The sequence below is a fragment of the Podarcis pityusensis genome (genome assembly GCF_964106645.2).
Source record: "Podarcis pityusensis genome assembly, chromosome: 14".
In the NCBI taxonomy this organism is placed as follows: domain Eukaryota; kingdom Metazoa; phylum Chordata; class Lepidosauria; order Squamata; family Lacertidae; genus Podarcis; species Podarcis pityusensis.
Genome location: NC_138039.1, coordinates 8,765,663 through 8,783,770, shown reverse-complemented (window position 1 = coordinate 8,783,770; position 18,108 = coordinate 8,765,663). Strand labels below are relative to the sequence as shown.

The 18,108-nt window shown below is 46.5% G+C and overlaps 1 protein-coding gene across 1 annotated transcript in view; it reads left to right on the top strand.

The window, feature by feature from the left end:
• TEKT5 (tektin 5) overlaps positions 1-15,849 on the top strand; it is a 31,925-nt gene extending 16,076 nt beyond the window's left edge. The window contains exons 6-7 of the mRNA XM_080981136.1: positions 6,920-7,074; positions 15,469-15,849. Coding sequence (XP_080837262.1) covers positions 6,920-7,074; positions 15,469-15,685 — 372 coding nt within the window. The 3' untranslated portion in view covers positions 15,686-15,849. The remainder of the gene's footprint in view (positions 1-6,919; positions 7,075-15,468) is intronic.
• The last annotated feature ends 2,259 nt before the right edge of the window (positions 15,850-18,108 follow it).

The following is an 18,108-nucleotide window of genomic DNA, read 5'->3' as shown; positions in this document are numbered from 1 at the left end:
TAAAAAAAGAATTGGAAGAGACCCTGGGGCTCATCTAGAGCAACCCCCCCCCCAATGCAGGAAAATTCAGCTGATTCTTACGGGGATCGAACTTGCATCCTTGACGTTATCGGCACCATGCTTCTAACCAACCGAGCTGTCCAGGCTCAGTGAATTATGACAGTGTTACAGTAAAACTTGTTCAATATTGGCCATGATTCTGATGCTGTTGCTCCAAGGCAAAGACACAGCATTATAGAAGCATAGGACTGTGGAGTTGGAAGGGACCCCAGCGGTCATCTATTTCCACCCTCTGCAATGCAGGAATCTCAGCTAAAGCATCCCTGACAGATCCCATCATCCTCTGCTTAAAAACCTCCAAGAAAGGAGAGCCTACCACCTTCTGAGAGTACCTGTTCCACTGTCAAATGGCTCTTAACTATCAGAAAGTTCTTCCTAATGATTAGTCAGAATCTTCTTCCTTTTGATTTGACTCCATTGGTTCAGTTTCTACTGCCCAGGCCAACAGAAAATAGACTTGCAATGAATGAAACTTATAGAGTAAAAAATTAAGAAGAAATGGGTATGAGATGAGATAGTCAAAAATAATATTGATAACACAGCGAAAAGAAGAAAAGAAACAAAGGAAGCCACATATAGGTGGAGGGAAGTCAAAATTTATGTCTGTATGTTTAGTTTGTATGTTTGTTTTATTTTTTTGTAATCTAAGTTGAGAGGTGTATGTATCTATGTATAATAAGTTTGTTTAGTGTTATGGTTTGTGTTTGTAAGTATTGCATTTATCAACAAAAGTTAAAAAAAGGGGGGGGGGAATAGACTTGCTCCACCTTCCCTGTGATAGCTCTCTATATATTTGAAGATAGCTATCATGTCACCTCTCAGTCTTCTATTTTCCAGGCTAAACATACCCAGCACTCTCTAGTATAATGTCATAAGGCTTGGTTTCCAGATCTTTGATAATCTTGTGTCACCCAATATTGACTCTTAATACCTATATTTAATGAGCATCTCTCCCCATTAAAAAAAACCCCTTCCCATTTTAAAGAAAGTTTTTGTGCGCAGGAGGGAGAGGGTTCAAGCAAATCAGGACAAATGCCTCAGAAACTGTGGATGCTGTGTAACCTCCCTGCAAACATGGTGCAAAAAATTAAATGCATCTCGATGAAATTGATAACTAGATCAACTGGAAGTGAGAAAGCATGAATTCAGAGTCAAAGCACCACAGGTGCCATTCAGGAGAGACACTTTGGCGCAAATTGCCTCTGCAATCTGTATGCCGCGAATACGAAGATGATCTTTTATGCATAACAAGCCCATTTAATGAGACAATCTATAGAGTCACCAAGCAAGATGCGTGCACTCTGTAACACTGGCGGATATATTTATGTGTTTTGTTTTTAATTTTACAGTTGCTACAGTCATTGTTCTCTTAAAAACAATTAACAAAAAATAGCACAGTTGAAACAACGACGCCAGGGATTGTCGGGAGTGGGAGAGCCAACACTTGCAGCATTCTTTAACCTCCCTCATCTTGAATACCACTTGACACATTTTAGCCACCCAATTTGAATGCCAGATTTGCTAGGTGGTTCCTTATTCACACTGAGACGCACCCCTTTTGTGTATGCATGACGCCACAGTTCTTGCTCCGTGTGGAATTTTGTATAAGGTGAACACTTGTGTACAGGAGGTGGGGAACAACAGAACGAGAGAGAGAGAGAGAGAGAGAGAGCGCTTCTGAAAACGGTGGTGGGGTGGGGTGACTGGCAGCTCCAGCAGTGGCAGGCAGAAAGGAAGGAGGTGTCTGCCTTCTCCACAGGCAGAAGCTACAGATCCATTCCAGCCTTTTTCTTCTGCCTGCACCTCTCTCTGCCTCATGGCTCTGTCTCCATCTGAGCTCCTTTGGCCACTGTTTGTGGAGAGAGATATTTGGGGGCGAGAAGTTGCTTTTGAGATGCACAAGCAAAGACGAGAAGGAGGAGGAGGAGGAAGAGGCATTGCACCCTCAGCCCTCTCCAGATCTGCCCTGCCTCTGGAAATCTTGACACAGCTATTTTTCTCTGAAGTTTAAAATCTCCTGTTTTGGCTTCTCGACCCCTCTTGTTCTGGTTGCTTTGTTTGTCGTTGCCCCCCACCTCTTTCTTGCTCGTCTTGTCGTTTTCCGACCTCCCTTCATTGAAATAAAATAAATAAGTAAAATATCCTGGGTGCACACCTTAATGAAATGTGCTGCACTCACCCATTGCAGAATATTTTAAAACGAGGGGCATTACCATAAAAATTGAGTGCAAGGCGGGCTTTGTCCCTGCCTACAATGGAGGTGTGGTGGTGGAGATTTGCACAAATGGTGAAGGATGCCAGAGGGCAGACTTGTACTTTATTCTCTGCAAAAGATGGGTGTACGGTTTGGCAGCTATATATATGAACTGACCTCCACCCAGCCTCTGGAGTGTGTGCTTGTGTGTGTGTGTGTGTGTGAGTGAGTGAGAGAGAGAGAGAGAGAGAAAGAGAGAGAGAGAGAGAGAGAGAGAGAGAGATTTGCTTCCTAATTCTTGGAATATAGCCACAAAATGATGTAGTTTGGTGCAATACAATCTGGTGACTTTCCCCACCAATCCGTTCAAGTCCTTTCAAGTGATGCGAGTTTAATCTGGACCAATGTGTAAATTGCAGTGTGCGATCCAAAGCCACTTGTAGCAAGTTTCTGCCGGGTGTGAAAAGTAGTTGCTCTGTAGAGACAAGCCCCTGTCCCTCTCCCAGCTTCTTCCAGCTTCTTAATTATACTTTTAAAGCGGGGGAAAAGGAAGAAGACAGGAGACAGCAGCCAGGAAGGCAGGGTGACCTTAAAACCAAACATACTATTAAGCTCCTAGTTGTGGGTTAAAAAGACGAGGCAGTGTTTGGTTTGGGAGTTCACTTAAAGGTTCGAACAATATTTTGTTTCGGAGGCTGCCAAGGGAGGAGATTCCTGCCTGCGTTATCAGTTATCCTCTTCCTCTGGGGGCACCATCTGGCAGGAAGGTCTCTTGCAGAAGCCCCAGGGGAACAAATCGGCCCTTTGCCAGAGGGCCCAAAAGGCGGACATGTGTGAGATTCTGAATTAGGGATGGGGGAGAGATTTGATGTGGTTCACATCTAATGTCAAATCTGCCAAACTTGCCTGAGTTTGAACCAAAACACAGCTGCCTTTTGAAACTTGTATTTCCCCGAATTTTGCAGTGACGTTGACCATTAAGTAAAATAAGGTGGGGAGTGTGGTGCAGCAGTAAGCCTAAGCTGTAGAACGTTTAAAAACATGTTAAACAATGGAGCTAAAACCATAACACTTAACTAAAAGCTGGAGGGTTTGGTTAATGCTGCCATGGTTGTTGCCAACTCATTGGCAGATCCTTCCTAAAAAGATCCACACAGATTTCCCATTCCGATGTACGGTAGTACAGTGGTACCTCTGGATGCGAACGGGATCCATTCCGGAGTCTGTGCTTGCATGGGTCGCGTTTCGCTGCTTCCGCACATGCGCATGATGTCATTTTGAGCGTCTGCGCATGCGCGAGCTGCGAAACCCAGAAGTAATGAGCTCTGTGAAAACACAGACATTTTGGATTTAGAAGGTTTTAATAATGTATTTGGATGGCATGCATATTTGTGGTATGATAAGGTCAAAGCACATAAAGCATTTAAAAACCATATTGTCAGGAAAGCATTGTTTAATGTCTGGATAAGATATAAGGACCTATTGGAAAACAAAACCCCAAGGTGGCTGTCACCGATGGAAGCGAAAGCTCAGAAAAAGCTCAATATGGAGGTCAAATGGCCGAAATATTGGAAAATTTTGGAACAAGAGGGAGATAGACTGAAACTGCAGAGTTTTGAGAAATTAAAAAACAAAGTGCGAGACTGGCTTCATTATTATCAGATAATGGAGGCATATAATTTGGACAAGAAAATTGGCTTCCAGGTGGAAAAATCAAAATTAGAAACAGAACTGCTAGAACCCAAAACTAAGATTTTGTCAAAGATGTATAACTTGCTGCTGAAATGGAATACACAGGATGAAACGGTGAAATCTGCTATGATTAAATGGGCACAAGATGTTGGACATAACATAATGATGGCTGACTGGGAACAGTTATGGACCACAGGTATGAAGTTTATGGCATGTAATGCCTTAAGAGAGAATATTATGAAAATGATATACAGGTGGTACATGACACCAGTCAAGCTTGCAAAAATCTATCATTTGCCCGATAATAAATGCTGGAAATGTAAAGAAACTGAAGGTTCATTTTTTCACCTTTGGTGGACGTGCCCAAGGATTAAGGCTTTCTGGGAGATGATTTATAATGAAATGAAAAGAGTATTTAAATATACCTTTCTGAAGAAACCAGAGGCCTTTCTCCTGGGCATGGTTGGCCAAACGGTGCTAAAGAAGGACAGAACTTTCTTTATGTACGCCACAACAGCAGCAAGAATACTTATTGCAAAGTACTGGAAGACACAAGATTTACCCACTCTGGAAGAATGGCAGATGAAGGTGATGGACTACATGGAATTGGCGGAAATGACTGGCAGAATCCGAGACCAGGGAGAAGAGTCGGTGGAAGAAGATTGGAAGAAATTTAAAGACTATTTACAGAAATATTGCAAAATTAATGAATGTTAGAATGATGTCAGAATGAACTTAAGTGGTTTAAGCAGTAATGTTATAAAGGTGTATGTAAAAATGGACTGTTAACAGGTGAGAACCCAAAGTTATAAAATATTAAGTTAAAGGATTAAGATAAAAACAAAGAGGGAAAGAAATTGCTGAATTAACTAACTGAATTGGAATACAAAAAAGGGAGGTGTGAGGAGGTCCGGGAAGCAAGGAAATGAATGTAAGGCATGGAAAGACTGATATATATTTTTTAAAGTGTTTTTTATCTTTTTTCTGTATTTTGTATTTTCCTTTTATGTTTATTTTTGTATTTTTTTCCCTTTCTTTTTATTTATGTAATTCTTTTCTTTGAAATCTCAATAAATATCATTTTAAAAAAAAAACAGACGTAATGAGCTCCGTTACTTCCGGTTTGCCACAGAGTGCAACTCGAACACGCTCAACCCAAAGCACATTCAACTCAAGGTATGACTGTACCTTGGTTCTCGATCTTAATCCATTCCGGGAGTCCATTCGACTCCCGAAACCATTCAAAAACCAAGGCACAGCTTCTGATTGGCTGTAGGAGATTCTTGCACTCAAGCAGAAGCTGTGTCAGACGTTCGACTTCCAAAAAACACTCACAAACCGGAACACTTACTTCCGGGTTTGCGGTGTTTGAGAGCTAATTTGTTTGGCAACTAAGCTGTCTGAGAACCAAGGTACCACTGTATTCTCCCACCCCCATTCCCCCAGCACATTTCTTTCCAAAGAAGCCCTAAGAAGGAAATACCGTATTTTTCGCTCTATAAGACGCACCAGACCACAAGACGCACCTAGTTTTTGGAGGAGGAAAACAAGAAAAAAATATTCTGAATCTCAGAAGCCAGAACAGCAAGAGGGATCGCTACGCAGTGAAAACAGCAATCCCTCTTGCTGTTCTGGCTTCTGGGATAGCTGTGCAGCCTGCATTCGCTCCATAAGACGCACACACATTTCCCCTTACTTTTTAGGAGGGAAAAAGTGAGTCTTATGGAGCAAAAAATACGGTACTTTCCATTCGAATGGGCCCAGATGTCAGGGACTGGACTGAGGAGGAATGGTGGAGACAGCCCCACCCCTCCCCCCGAACCTTCCTGAGAAGAGGAGGACAGTATAGATTCTGCTGTGGTTTGCAGCAGGTCAAAGCTCAGAGGCTGCAGAGGGGAGAAGCTGGGAAATATTGGGAGAGGGGCAGGAGGAAGAAGAAACACAGCTGACAGACTCAGTGTCTTTAGAAAGCACAGTGGTGCCCCGCAAGACGAATGCCTCGCAAGACGGAAAACCCGCTAGACGAAAGGGTTTTCCGTTTTTCGATGCGCTTCGCAGGACGAATTTCCCTATGGGCTTGCTTCGCAAGACAAAAATGTCTTGCGAGTCTTGAGATTTTTTTTTGCTCCCCCCCCCCTTTTTCTAAGCCGCTAAGCCGCTAATAGCCTTTTAGCAGCTAAGCCGCTAAGCCGCTAAGCCTTTAATAGCCGCTAAACCGCTAATAGTGCTAATCCGCTAAGCCGCTAATAGGGTTGCTTCGCAAGACGAAAAAACCGCTAGACGAAGACACTCGCGGAACGGATTAATTTCGTCTTGCAAGGCACCACTGCATTCCTGACCCCACCCCCCCTGGACCCGGCGGGCATTGAGAGTAGGAGAAAAGAAAACTCAGAGGCAGAAAGCACAGATCAGCCGGCACAGGGATGATGTGGAATAGGAAAGACAGAGGGGGTGGGACTTTACCTGGGCGCAACACCATTGTCTAAGAGAGATGGCATTTCTACCTCTCTCTGTGAATATTGAATAAAACACTTGGTAAGAGCTCTTCTCCTTTATCTGCTTCTTGGCTGCCACTGTGGGAGGGATCAGATTCCCTGAAGCCTGACACGGTGGCGAAAGTCGCATCAGTCAAGGAGGCAGCAAGCACTGGGGGGGGGGGGGGGACAAAAACTGTTATGTACTGAAGTTCTCACCCTGGGCCAGCAGGGGGCTACTGTAGATAGTTTTCACTCAGGTCCACATATGCAAATAAGGAATTGAAAGTGACGTTCAGTGATTGGATAGTTACAGAAAGTTGTTACTGTTGCGTTGTAGTGGCGCTCTATATAAGCAGGCTGGCTGAACCCTTCAGTTCAGTTCTGTTCTGGCCTGTGAATAAACAAGAGCTGTTTGAAGAATCGCTGTGTCGTCTGATATGTTCACCCACAACTTAACAACAACCATACCATTTTCTTCTCCTCTTTCTCCTTTCAGACACTGCAAGAAATCTTTCAGACAGAAAATACAATAATGTTGCTGGAAAGAGCCATAATGGCTAAGGAGAGCCCACTCAAGGTAGCCCAGACACGCCTTGAAGCCCGAACATGGCGGCCAAATATGGAGTTGTGCCGGGACGTACCCCAGTACAAGTGAGTGAGCCCCCCCTCATCTCCCACCCTCCAGATATTGCTGCCTGAAGGCCTATCACATTCCAGATCTATTTGCTGTTGATGCAGAACGCATCAAGGATTATTAGTGCTACAGGATTCGGGGAGTTGGTTTGGATGCCATCTTTGAGCTCCCGTCGCTTTCTATTTCTGCAAGATGGAATTCTGCAATCAGCGTTTCTCACACTTGGGTCTCCTCCACCTTTTGTGGGACGACAACTCCTATTATCCCTAGCTAGCAGGATCTGTGGTCAGGGATGATGGGAAACTGTAGTCCAGTAATAGCTAGGGACCCATGTTTGAGAAACACAGTACCGGTAGAAGTGGTCAAACCAGTTGGTGGTCCCTAGCCAAGTCTCCTAGACATCTTTTTACATGACTAAAGGGTGGCGCTGTGGGTTAAACCACAGAGCCTAGGGCTTGCCGATTAGAAGGTCAGCGGTTCAAATCCCTGCGACAGGGTGAGCTCCCGTTGCCCGGTCCCTGCTCCTGCCAACCTAGCAGATCAAAAGCACGTCAAAGTGCAAGTAGATAAATAGGTACCACTCCGGCGGGAAGGTAAACGGCATTTCCGTGTGCTGCTCTGGTTCGCCAGAAGCGGCTTAGTCATGCTGGCCACATGACCCGGAAGCTGTACGCCGGCTCCCTTGGCCTATAGAGTGAGATGAGCGCCGCAACCCCAGAGTCGGTCACGACTGGACCTAATGGTCAGGGGTCCCTTTACCTTTAAGGACACCGTCACCCAACTGCTTTATTGCAGGAGTATTATGCAAGATGCTTTTGACGCAATGGGCCCGTCTACACTGCTGTTTGTCCTGTGATTTCTTGTCCGAGAGGAGTTATTTTTGTCCCACAGCTTTCCCGTGGTTTATGGCTGAATTGGAACAAATGCCAATATGCAGGAAACCCGATGTGTTCCAATTCAGCAGTAAGCCATGGGTTTCCCCAGGGAAAGTGGCAGGACCTAAAGAAAGAAGAACTTGAACCCCTGGCTAAGAAATCATGGGATAAATGGGCGTGTGGATGGGCCCAATAATAATGGTGGATTTATTCTGCTTTATGTTTGTTACGTGATGCTTCCACAATGCAAGTACATTATTACTGTCTGGATGAGCTATAGCGTAACAAAAGTGGAACATGAATAAACCAGAATATTTGCAGAATTAAAAGTTATGGGACTTCAGCAGAAGTTGAAATGAAGTCGTGTGATTGCTCCAAACTTTTGCAGGTGCAGAAGTTGGCCTTCTCTGCCAACTTTTAAACGCCTGCTGAGAGCTTTTATATTCTGCCAGGCCAGTGCAGGCAATTAAGAATACACCCTTTCACAATGGCTAATTAATGCCTGCTTTAAACCTTCTTTATGATGTTTATTGTACAATTTTACGATTGCTGTAAGCTGCCTAGATATATTTTTCATGACATAGAGGTATATAAAGATCTTTATCAATAAATATAAATAAATAGTACTGAAGGGGTGATCGTGTACAACTGCCCCAGTGGCACCATGAGTGTTCCTCTGTGCATTTCATAGCATCATAGAATAGTGTTGTGGACTATACTTTGCTCCTCACAGAACTACGGTTCCCAGGGGCACCCTCAGGAAACTACAGTTCCCAGGATTCTTTGTTGTGGGAGAATTCCTCCACTTTGGCATGGCTGTGACTGTTGTAGACTGTATCTCCCATCATCCCTGACCATTGACCATGCTGGTTGGAGCTGATGGGAGTTGGAATCCAGTGACAGATGGAGGGCACCATGTTGGCTAACCATGCCCTATGTTTCTGCAAGGCTTCTGTTCCATTGCTCTTTGTTTTTTCTCTAGCCACAAAGAGGCCCGGTGTGCCTCCCCACCCTGTTTTCCCTTCTCATAAAGTTGGGAGACACAGGATGTTTTGACACCAGGCGCTGGCGGTGATCGTGTTAAGGGTCGGAGAAGCTGTTTGCCGAAATCGTTTTTTTCGAAGCCGCCCTCCCCCTCCGAAAAGAAAAAAGGGTTGACTCATCTTTTCCTAGTGCACCTGTATGAGCCTCAGTGGGTGGGAGTGATAACATCTCCAGCAGCACAAAGTGTTTTACAGGATCTGGCTAAGCATCAAAGGGGTTTTATAGCAGAGCTTGCAAACACGGAATCTGCTCCGTCCTCTGCAAGAGCAGGGACAAAAAAGAGAGAGAGAGAAGAAAAGGAGTGTCACACCGGCACACAATAGGAACACAGCAAGCAGGCTTGTTATATTGAGCTTTGGTCCAGCTAGTTCAGTATTGTCTACATTGACTGGCAGAAGCTCTCCAGGGTTTCAGAAATAATAATAATAATAATAATAATAATAATAATAATAATAATAGGAGGAGGAGGAGGAGGAGTTCCCTAACCTATTGGTATTGGGGGACTTTAGCATCCATGCTGATGCCATTCCCTCCTCACAGGCTCTGGACCTGGTGTCTTCCATGGCGACACTAGGGCTCTCCCAGTTTGTTTCGGGCCCCACACATCAAGCAGGCCACACGCTGGATTTGATCTTTGGCGTAGGTATAGATGTGATCATGTCTCCTTCGATGAAGGTGCCATGGTCTGATCACTACGCTCTGAAAGCCAGGATTGACTTTCCACCCCCCCCCCTGCTTAGGTGGCGAGCCGATTTGGGCTCGCCCGCAGAGGCTGATGGACCCTGATAGATTCCGCCAAGCCTTGCGGGACCTTGCTCCCCCTGGCGACTCATTGTTGCTTGTTGAGGGCTGGAATACCCAGCTCCTGGCAGCCATCGATGAGATCGCACCTAAGTGCCCTCTGCGACCCCGCAGAAACCGGACTCCCTGGTTTACCGAGGAGCTCCGGAAAATGAAGCGGGACCTCAGACGGCTAGAGTGAGTATGGCGGGGTGCCTGTGACGGAGCCTCAAGAACATCTTATAGGGCTTTTATGAAAACCTACGAGATGGCGGTGAAGGCTGCGAAGAAGTCATACTTCTCGGCCTCCATTGCATCCGTTAGCTCTCGCCCAGCGCAATTATTTAGTATAATCAGGTCTTTAACGTCCCTTGAGGGACAGCCAAATTTAAATAACAATTTGACACACAGCTGTGAGGCATTTGCAAGCTTTTTTGCGGAGAAGGTCTTGTTGCTCCGCCATGACCTCCCTGCCAATTTGGATACAATAAAGGAACTGGAGGCCCCTCAACTGTCCTCGGGTCCAGTGTTGGACCACTTCGACTGGATATCCCCAGCCAATGTGGACAGACTCCTCCGAGCTGGAAAGCCCACCACCTGTCCTCTCGACCCATGCCCGTCTTGGCTGATTAGAGCGTGTCCAGACGATGTGCGGGCCCTCCTGGGGGATATCATCAATTTGTCTCTTGGCACGGGGACATTCCCAGGGGAACTGAAGGAGGCAGTGGTGCGCCCGCTCTTAAAGAAAACATCATTAGATCCTTTAGATCTATCCAATTACCGCCCGGTTTCGAATCTTCCGTTCCTGGGTAAGGTGATTGAGAGAGCGGTTGCTGAAGAGCTTGGTGGGTTTCTGGATGAAACATCGGCTCTGGATCCATTCCAGTCCGCCTTCCGCGCTGGTCATGGGACCGAGACGGCTCTGGTTGCCCTAACAGATGATCTTCATAGATAGCTGGATCGAGGCGGGTCAGGGCTGCTGATTCTTCTAGATCTGTCAGCAGCTTTCGACATGGTCGATCATGAACTTCTGGACCACCGCCTTGCCGACGTGGGGATCCAGGGCACAGTCCTTCAATGGCTGCGCTCGTTTCTCTCTGGTCGGGGACAGAGGGTGGCGCTTGGGGGGGAATTGTCATCGCGACACTACTTGGTGTGTGGAGTACCTCAGGGTGCGATACTCTCCCCGATGCTTTTCAACATCTTTATGCGCCCCCTCGCCCAGCTTGTCCGGAGTTTTGGGCTGGGTTGCCATCAGTATGCCGATGACACCCAACTCTATCTGTTGATGGATGGCCATCCTGACTCGGCCCCAGACACACTGACCAGATGTTTGGAAGCTGTGGCTGGATGGTTACGTGGGAGCCGGTTGAAGCTAAATCCTTCGAAGATAGAGGTCCTGTGGCTGGGACGGGGCGATATGGGATTAGGGGGGCATCCTGACTCGGCCCCAGACACACTGAAAAGATGTTTGGAAGCTGTGGCTGGATGGTTACGTGGGAGCCGGTTGAAGCTAAATCCTTCGAAGACAGAGGTCCTGTGGCTGGGACGGGGCGATATGGGATTGGGGGGGCAACTCCCATCTCTTGCGGGGGCGCAATTAGTGCCAGCACCGTCCGTTAAGAGTTTGGGTGTAATCTTCGACACCTCCCTTTCCATGGAGGCGCAGATTGCAGCTATAACAAAGGCGGCATTTTTCCATCTCCGCCAAGCTAAGCAGTTGGCTCCTTACCTCTCTCGCCCTGACCTAGCCACTGTGATCCACGCAACGGTCACCTCCAGACTGGATTATTGTAACTCGCTCTACGTGGGGCTGCCCTTGAGACTGACCCAGAAACTCCAGCGGGTGCAGAATGCTGCAGCGAGACTCCTTACGAGGTCTTCGCTGCGAGATCACATACATCCGGTGCTATACCAGCTGCACTGGCTCCCAGTGGAGTACAGGATCAGGTTTAAGGTGCTGGTTTTAACCTTTAAAGCCCTATACGGCCTAGGACCCTCGTACCTACGGGACCGCCTCTCCTGCTATGCCCCACAGAGAAACTTACGGTCTTCAAATAAAAACATCTTGAAGGTCCCAGGCCACAGAGAAGTTAGGCTGGCCTCAACTAGAGCCAGGGCTTTTTCGGCTGTGGCTCCGATCTGGTGGAACACTCTGTCACAAGAGACCAGGGCCCTGCGGGACTTGACATCTTTCCGCAGGGCCTGCAAGACAGAGCTGTTCCACCAGGCCTTTGGCCAGGGCACAGCCTGACTCCCTCCCTCGGCAATCTTCGCGGAGCTCTGGCCCAATGGTTGCCAGTGGCTTGAATTAATTAATTTTATAATGAATGATTTTAGAGTGTTGTTTATGCTGTACTTTTGTATTGTTTTATTGTTGTTAGCCGCCCTGAGCCCGGCTTCGGCTGGGGAGGGCGGGATATAAATAAAATTTATAATAATAATAATAATAATAATAATTGTATGGCACCCATTTGTGGCTTCCAACAGATATAAAAAGATCTTACAGTCCTTTTATATCTGTTGGAAGCCCCCCAGCATGGCTGGGGCAACCCAATCAGATGGGTGGCTTATTATAATAACAGTGGTACCTCAGAAGTCGAACGGAATCCGTTCTGGAAGTCCGTTCCACTTCCAAAATGTGCGGAAACGAAAGCGTGGCTTCTGATTGGCTGCAGGAAGCTCCTGCAGCCAATCGGAAGCCCGCTGGACGTTCGGCTTCCAAAAATAGTTCACAGACCGGAACACTCACTTCCGGGTTTGCGGCGTTTGGGAGCCAAAAACTTCGAGAACTAAACTGTTCGAAAACCAAGGTATGACATTACATCATCATTATATATCCTCCAAGGTTTCTCTGATGAAAATAGGGGCATCCTATTCAATCATCATCAATAGTGCTTTTTTTCCTGGGGGTATTCAAGAGTACGCAGTACCAGCACCTTTTTCCTCCCCAAATGTTAAAAGTGTGGCACTTACTGGAACCACTACATGGTGAATACTGATACCTTTTCCCCTTAAAAAAGCACTGGTTGTTGTTGTGGTGGTGATTTTACTATTCATACCCCACCCACCTGACTGGATTGCCGCAGCCACTCCGGGCAGCTTCCAACATATATAAAAACATAATAAAACATTAAACATTTTTTAAAACTCCCCTGTACAGGGCTGCGTTCAGATGTCTTCTAAAGGTTGTACAGTAACTTATCTCCTTGACTCGGGAGTCGCACAACTCCACACCCTACAACGTTTCTCTGATGAAAATAGGGACGTCCTAAGGAAAAGCGGGACATTCCGGGATCAAATCAGAAATGGGGATGGCTTCTGTAAATCTGAGACTGTCCCTGGAAAATAGGGACACTTGGAAGTTCTGTTATTATTTATAGTGAAGGGCTGCAGGGCTCTGATCTGGCAACACAGTCTGCGTTTGATGTTTTATCGTGTTTTTAATATTCTGTTGGGAGCGGCCCAGAGTGACTGGGGAAACCCAGATGGGCAGGGTATAAATTAATAACAACAACAACAACAACAACAACAACAATAATTGGGGCCTGATTTAGGTTTGATGAGGCCCTAAGCTACTGAAGGTAATGGGGGCCCTTTATATGTCCAGCTGTTTTATAACGGGGTCAAAATAAAAAAAATTATGTATTACATGAAATCAATCAGCAGGCATAAGACTCATGCCCTTAGTCTACGCTGCCTGATCATCAGTCTACAAGCACTCTTTAATACAGTGGTGCCTCGCAAGACGAAATTAATCCGTTCCGCGAGTGTCTTCGTCTAGCGGTTTTTTCGTCTTGCGAAGCAACCCTATTAGCGGCTTAACGGATTAGCGCTATTAGCGGTTTAGCGGCTATTAAAGGCTTAAAGGCTTAGCGGATTAGCTGCTAAAAGGCTATTAAAGGCTTAGCGGCTTAGATAAAGGAGGGGGGGGGGAGCGAAAAAAAAATCTCAAGACTCGCAAGACATTTTCGTCTTGCGAAGCAAGCCCATAGGGAAATTCGTCCTGCGAAGCAACTCAAAAACGGAAAACCCTTTCGTCTAGCGGGTTTTCCGTCTTGCGAGGCATTCGTCTTGCGGGGCACCACTGTATTAGACAGCAGGTACAACAGCTTGACCTGCATTCAACTGTGCTGCCCTGCAGTCTGCAGCTGCATGCTCTATGTTGCCATGCAACCAGTCCATGCAGAATGTAGGCACCCTATATCTAGAAAGGAGCAAACCAGTGATCTTTCAGGGAGCAGGCTAGCAGGCCTTACATCATAGGGGCCTACACAACACAAAACACTGTTGCTGTATGTCGGTTTTGTTTTATTTGTTTTTTATCTTATATTTTGGAAATGTACGTCCAATTCTTTTTTTCCCTTTAAATTTATAGGGGGGCCCCCAAGAGATTGGGGCCCTAAGCTATATAGCTTGTTTCGCTTATACGTAAATCCGGCACTGATTATTATTCTGGGTTGATGATGCTACCTCTAGGCGGAAGCTGGTGTTCTGTTTATTCATCCCTTCCTTCAATGATTTGCAAACCGCTCCCCCCACAAATGTTTCTGAGGTTCTGACTGTTGCAAGAATTTATGTATAGGTTGGGGGGGGGGGTTTGCCCCTCCAGCAGATATCATGCACATGCAGCCCACTACCAATATCAGCACAATCACTTTTGTGACTTGTCCTCACAAAACACTTCATCACAGTTTCTTCCTATCTATTCAAAGGCCCTTTGCTGCACGATACCAAATTTAACAATTCACTGATAGATGTATCTATGTACTGGCTCACTGGGAAAACTTCAGAAATTCATATAGCCATGTCAGCTCAGCTACTCAGCAGCCCCTCTGCCTCAGTGGTCATTCCTGGCATCCTGATACCTGAGTGCTAGAATAGGTAGCCATTCCAGAAATAACAAACCCAGACAAAAGGGTGTGATTAATTTGGTTGGGAAGGGATGTGGGTGGCGCTGTGGGTTAAACCACAGAGCCTAGGACTTGCTGATCAGAAGGTCGGCAGTTTGAATCCCTGCGACGGGGTGAGCTCCCGTTGCTCGGTCCCTGCTCCTGCCAACCTAGCAGTTCGAAAGCACGTCAAAGTGCAAGTAGATCAATAGGTACCGCTCCGGCGGGAAGGTATACGGTGTTTCCGTGCGCTGCTCTGGTTCGCCAGAAGCGGCTTAGTCATGCTGGCCACATGACCTGGAAGCTGTACGCCGGCTCCCTCAGCCAATAAAGCAAGATGAGCGCCGCAACCCCAGAGTCGGCCACGACTGGACCTAACGGTCAGGGGTCCCTTTACCTTTACCTTTAACTTGGTTGGGAAACAGGGAAATGTAAATATCTCTTTTGTTACACTTGATGGGTGTTTGGTGGAGGGCAAGGAGAGCCATGGGACAGGGTCCAGGATGCTCAGATTACTCCCACCAGACCTCCCCTTTCATGATGTAACCGTGATGTATTAGTGATGTAGTTTGGGGGGGGTGTAACATGGGGATTAGCAGCTAATAAAAGTTTGGGTTCTCTTTTGTTCGGGGCTTCCATCTTGTTCCACCTGGTGGCAGGTGGGAGTCCTGTGGCAACAGTCTTCAGTAAAGACCAAGCCTACTGGCTGCTGTTTTGCTCTAGTATTCCTGGCTGGTGTCCTTGTTTTTTGTCCAAGGGAGCCCTCAGATTTCTCCGTTAACAGAGTATCTGTGTCCCCCCAACCCTAACCCCATTTCAGGCTGGTGAACGAGGTTTTCACCATCGACGACACGTTGCAGACCCTGAAGCTGCGCCTGCGCGAGGCTCACGACACCCTCCAGTTGCTCATCCTCAACAAGTCCAAGCTGGAGCACGACCTGCTTGTGAAGGCCAACTCCCTTTTCATCGACAAGGAGAAGTGCATGGGGATGAGGAAGACCTTCCCCAGCACCCCTCGCCTGGTCGGCTACACCTGAGCTTTCCCTGCGACCTCTGCTCTGACATAAAAGGTTTGCAAATGATGGGAGAACGTTCTGCTCGTTTCATTGCTATTTTTTTTCTTTGTTTGTTCGGTTAGCCAACTTGACAAAGGAAAAAAAGAGAAGAAATTGGATAGCAATAAAGCATAAGAGAAACCAAATCAGTGAAAAAGGGTCGCAGGTTTTTGTTGCTCGGGGGGGGGGGGAACGTGAAGCAGGGGTCTCTTGCTGTGGGAGGACCTACAGTGCACGCGATGCATCCTGGGAAAGAATTGGGCACTGGGGCTCACCTTTCTGTCCTGGCAAGCCCACCTGCCGCCTCAACTTCAGGGCTCTTTGCTCAAGGAAAGCCTGTGCGATGCAGACTTTTGAAGTCCCAGCTTCATTTTTTTATTTAGTTATTTTGGTGGAATCTAGACACATACTTAAAAAATGCTGTGAAAATGCATTTTTAAACAGAGTTTAAAAAATATACAGTGGTTCCTCGTTTTTGAACATCTCCATTGACGAAAGTTTCAGAACTCGACGCTGTAAACCCAGAAGTAAATTCTTTCATTTTCGAACGCACCTCGGAAGTTGAACGGCTTCTGCTGATGTACCACTGTGTTTTTCTCATTTTTCTCTATTAAATTTGCAGGCTGCCCTTTGCGCCTCGGTTTTTGAACGTTTCGGAACTCGAACGGTCTTCCGGAATGGATTACGTTCGAAAACCGAGGTACCACTGTATATTGAATTTGCCATTAACTCACCATCACCATCTAGTGTCACATTTGTATAACGTTTGGCAAACCCTCACCGTGATCAACTCCCACCCGGAAACCTCTGTCCCCACTATGGAAGGACGTGTGGATCCAGAATTGGCCTCCACAGTCACTTACGGACTCACTGTTAAGACCGTTTACATGGAAGACAATCTTACTCGGCTATGAGAGTTGGCGAAAGAAAGAAGAAAGCATTTGTATAATACACTCAAAACATACTTACATTTGCAGCTTTATAGCCGAGTCCTTTGTTGTATTATCACATTTCTACCCCTCCTTTCCTCCAAGGAGATCAAGGCAGTGTTTGTGGTTTTTTCGCTCCCATTTTCATCCTCTCAACAATCCTGTGAGGTAGGTTAGGTTGAGGGACGGTGGTTATATCCACAACATACATTTAAAGTGCATTGCTTCCCTCAAAGAGTTCTGGGGGCTGTAGTTTGCCCCGCACAGAGCTAGAATTCCATCACCCTTGACAAAACTACAGTTCCCAGCATTCTTTGGGGAGGACGCCATGCGCTTTAAATGGATGGTTTGGATGTGAGCAGCGATTGGCCTAAGGCTACACAATGAGCTTCATCTCTAAGTTGAGATTTGGATGCTGGTCTTCCAGATCACAGTCCAGAGATGGGGGACCTTTGGCCCTCCAGATGATGCTGAACTGGGTGTGAATTCAAGGATATATAGCAAGAAAAGAATTGTGGAACATTTAGAAATTGAATATTTTAATGTGATCTCATATGGACACGGATGGAAGAACTTCCTACAGTGGTACCTCGGGTTACATACGCTTCAGGTTACATACGCTTCAGGTTACATACGCTTCAGGTTACAGATTCTGCTAACCCAGAAATAGTGCTTCAGGTTAAGAACTTTGCTTCAGGATGAGAACAGAAATCGTGCTCCGGCAGCACGGCAGCAGCGGGAGGCCCCATTAGCTAAAGTGGTGCTTCAGGTTAAGAACAGTTTCAGGTTAAGTACGGACCTCCGGAACGAATTAAGTACTTAAGCTGATGTACCACTGTATTACTCAGCATGGAGGCAGGAATTATTGGGGCTAAAGTTGACATTAAAGAAAAAAAACCATGGATGACATTTATTAATATTAAAGTCACCTATGGTGTTTTCCAAGATGGATGGTTTATTGAGCATCCATCAGGATTTGTTTGCATGAAGTTTATGGGGAGATTGTACAACATTGGCTCTCTGCTGAGCTTTGATTCTGATTTGTGTGTGTGGCAATCCCTCATCCCTTTAGTTACTGCCAAAAGACCGGTTTTGTGGGGAAGTATATTAGATGCACAAAAGCCCCGAAACCCTCTGGTTCTGCCAACGTGCGGTTGATTCCCACCCATAAATAGCAAGAATCAGGAGGCGCCCTTTGAGTCTGCCCAGACAAAGTGCAGAAAGCAATGTCAGTCGTCTTCCAAGACTTGTTTTCATGCCTGCGACGGGGCGTGCAGAAACACAGAGCGATTCAGGGCTTCCCGCCCTCCCCTCCCCTCCTCCCGCCCCCGTTCTGATCTAAAGGCAGCGTGGAGCAAAAAGTCAAATCCTTGTATGTCACGCAGGAACGTATTCTCAGGGAACCCGTCATTAGATCATTGTTTCCTCCGGTGCCCTGTTCAAAGAGACTCTCTTGCCCTATGTCTCCACCTCCGA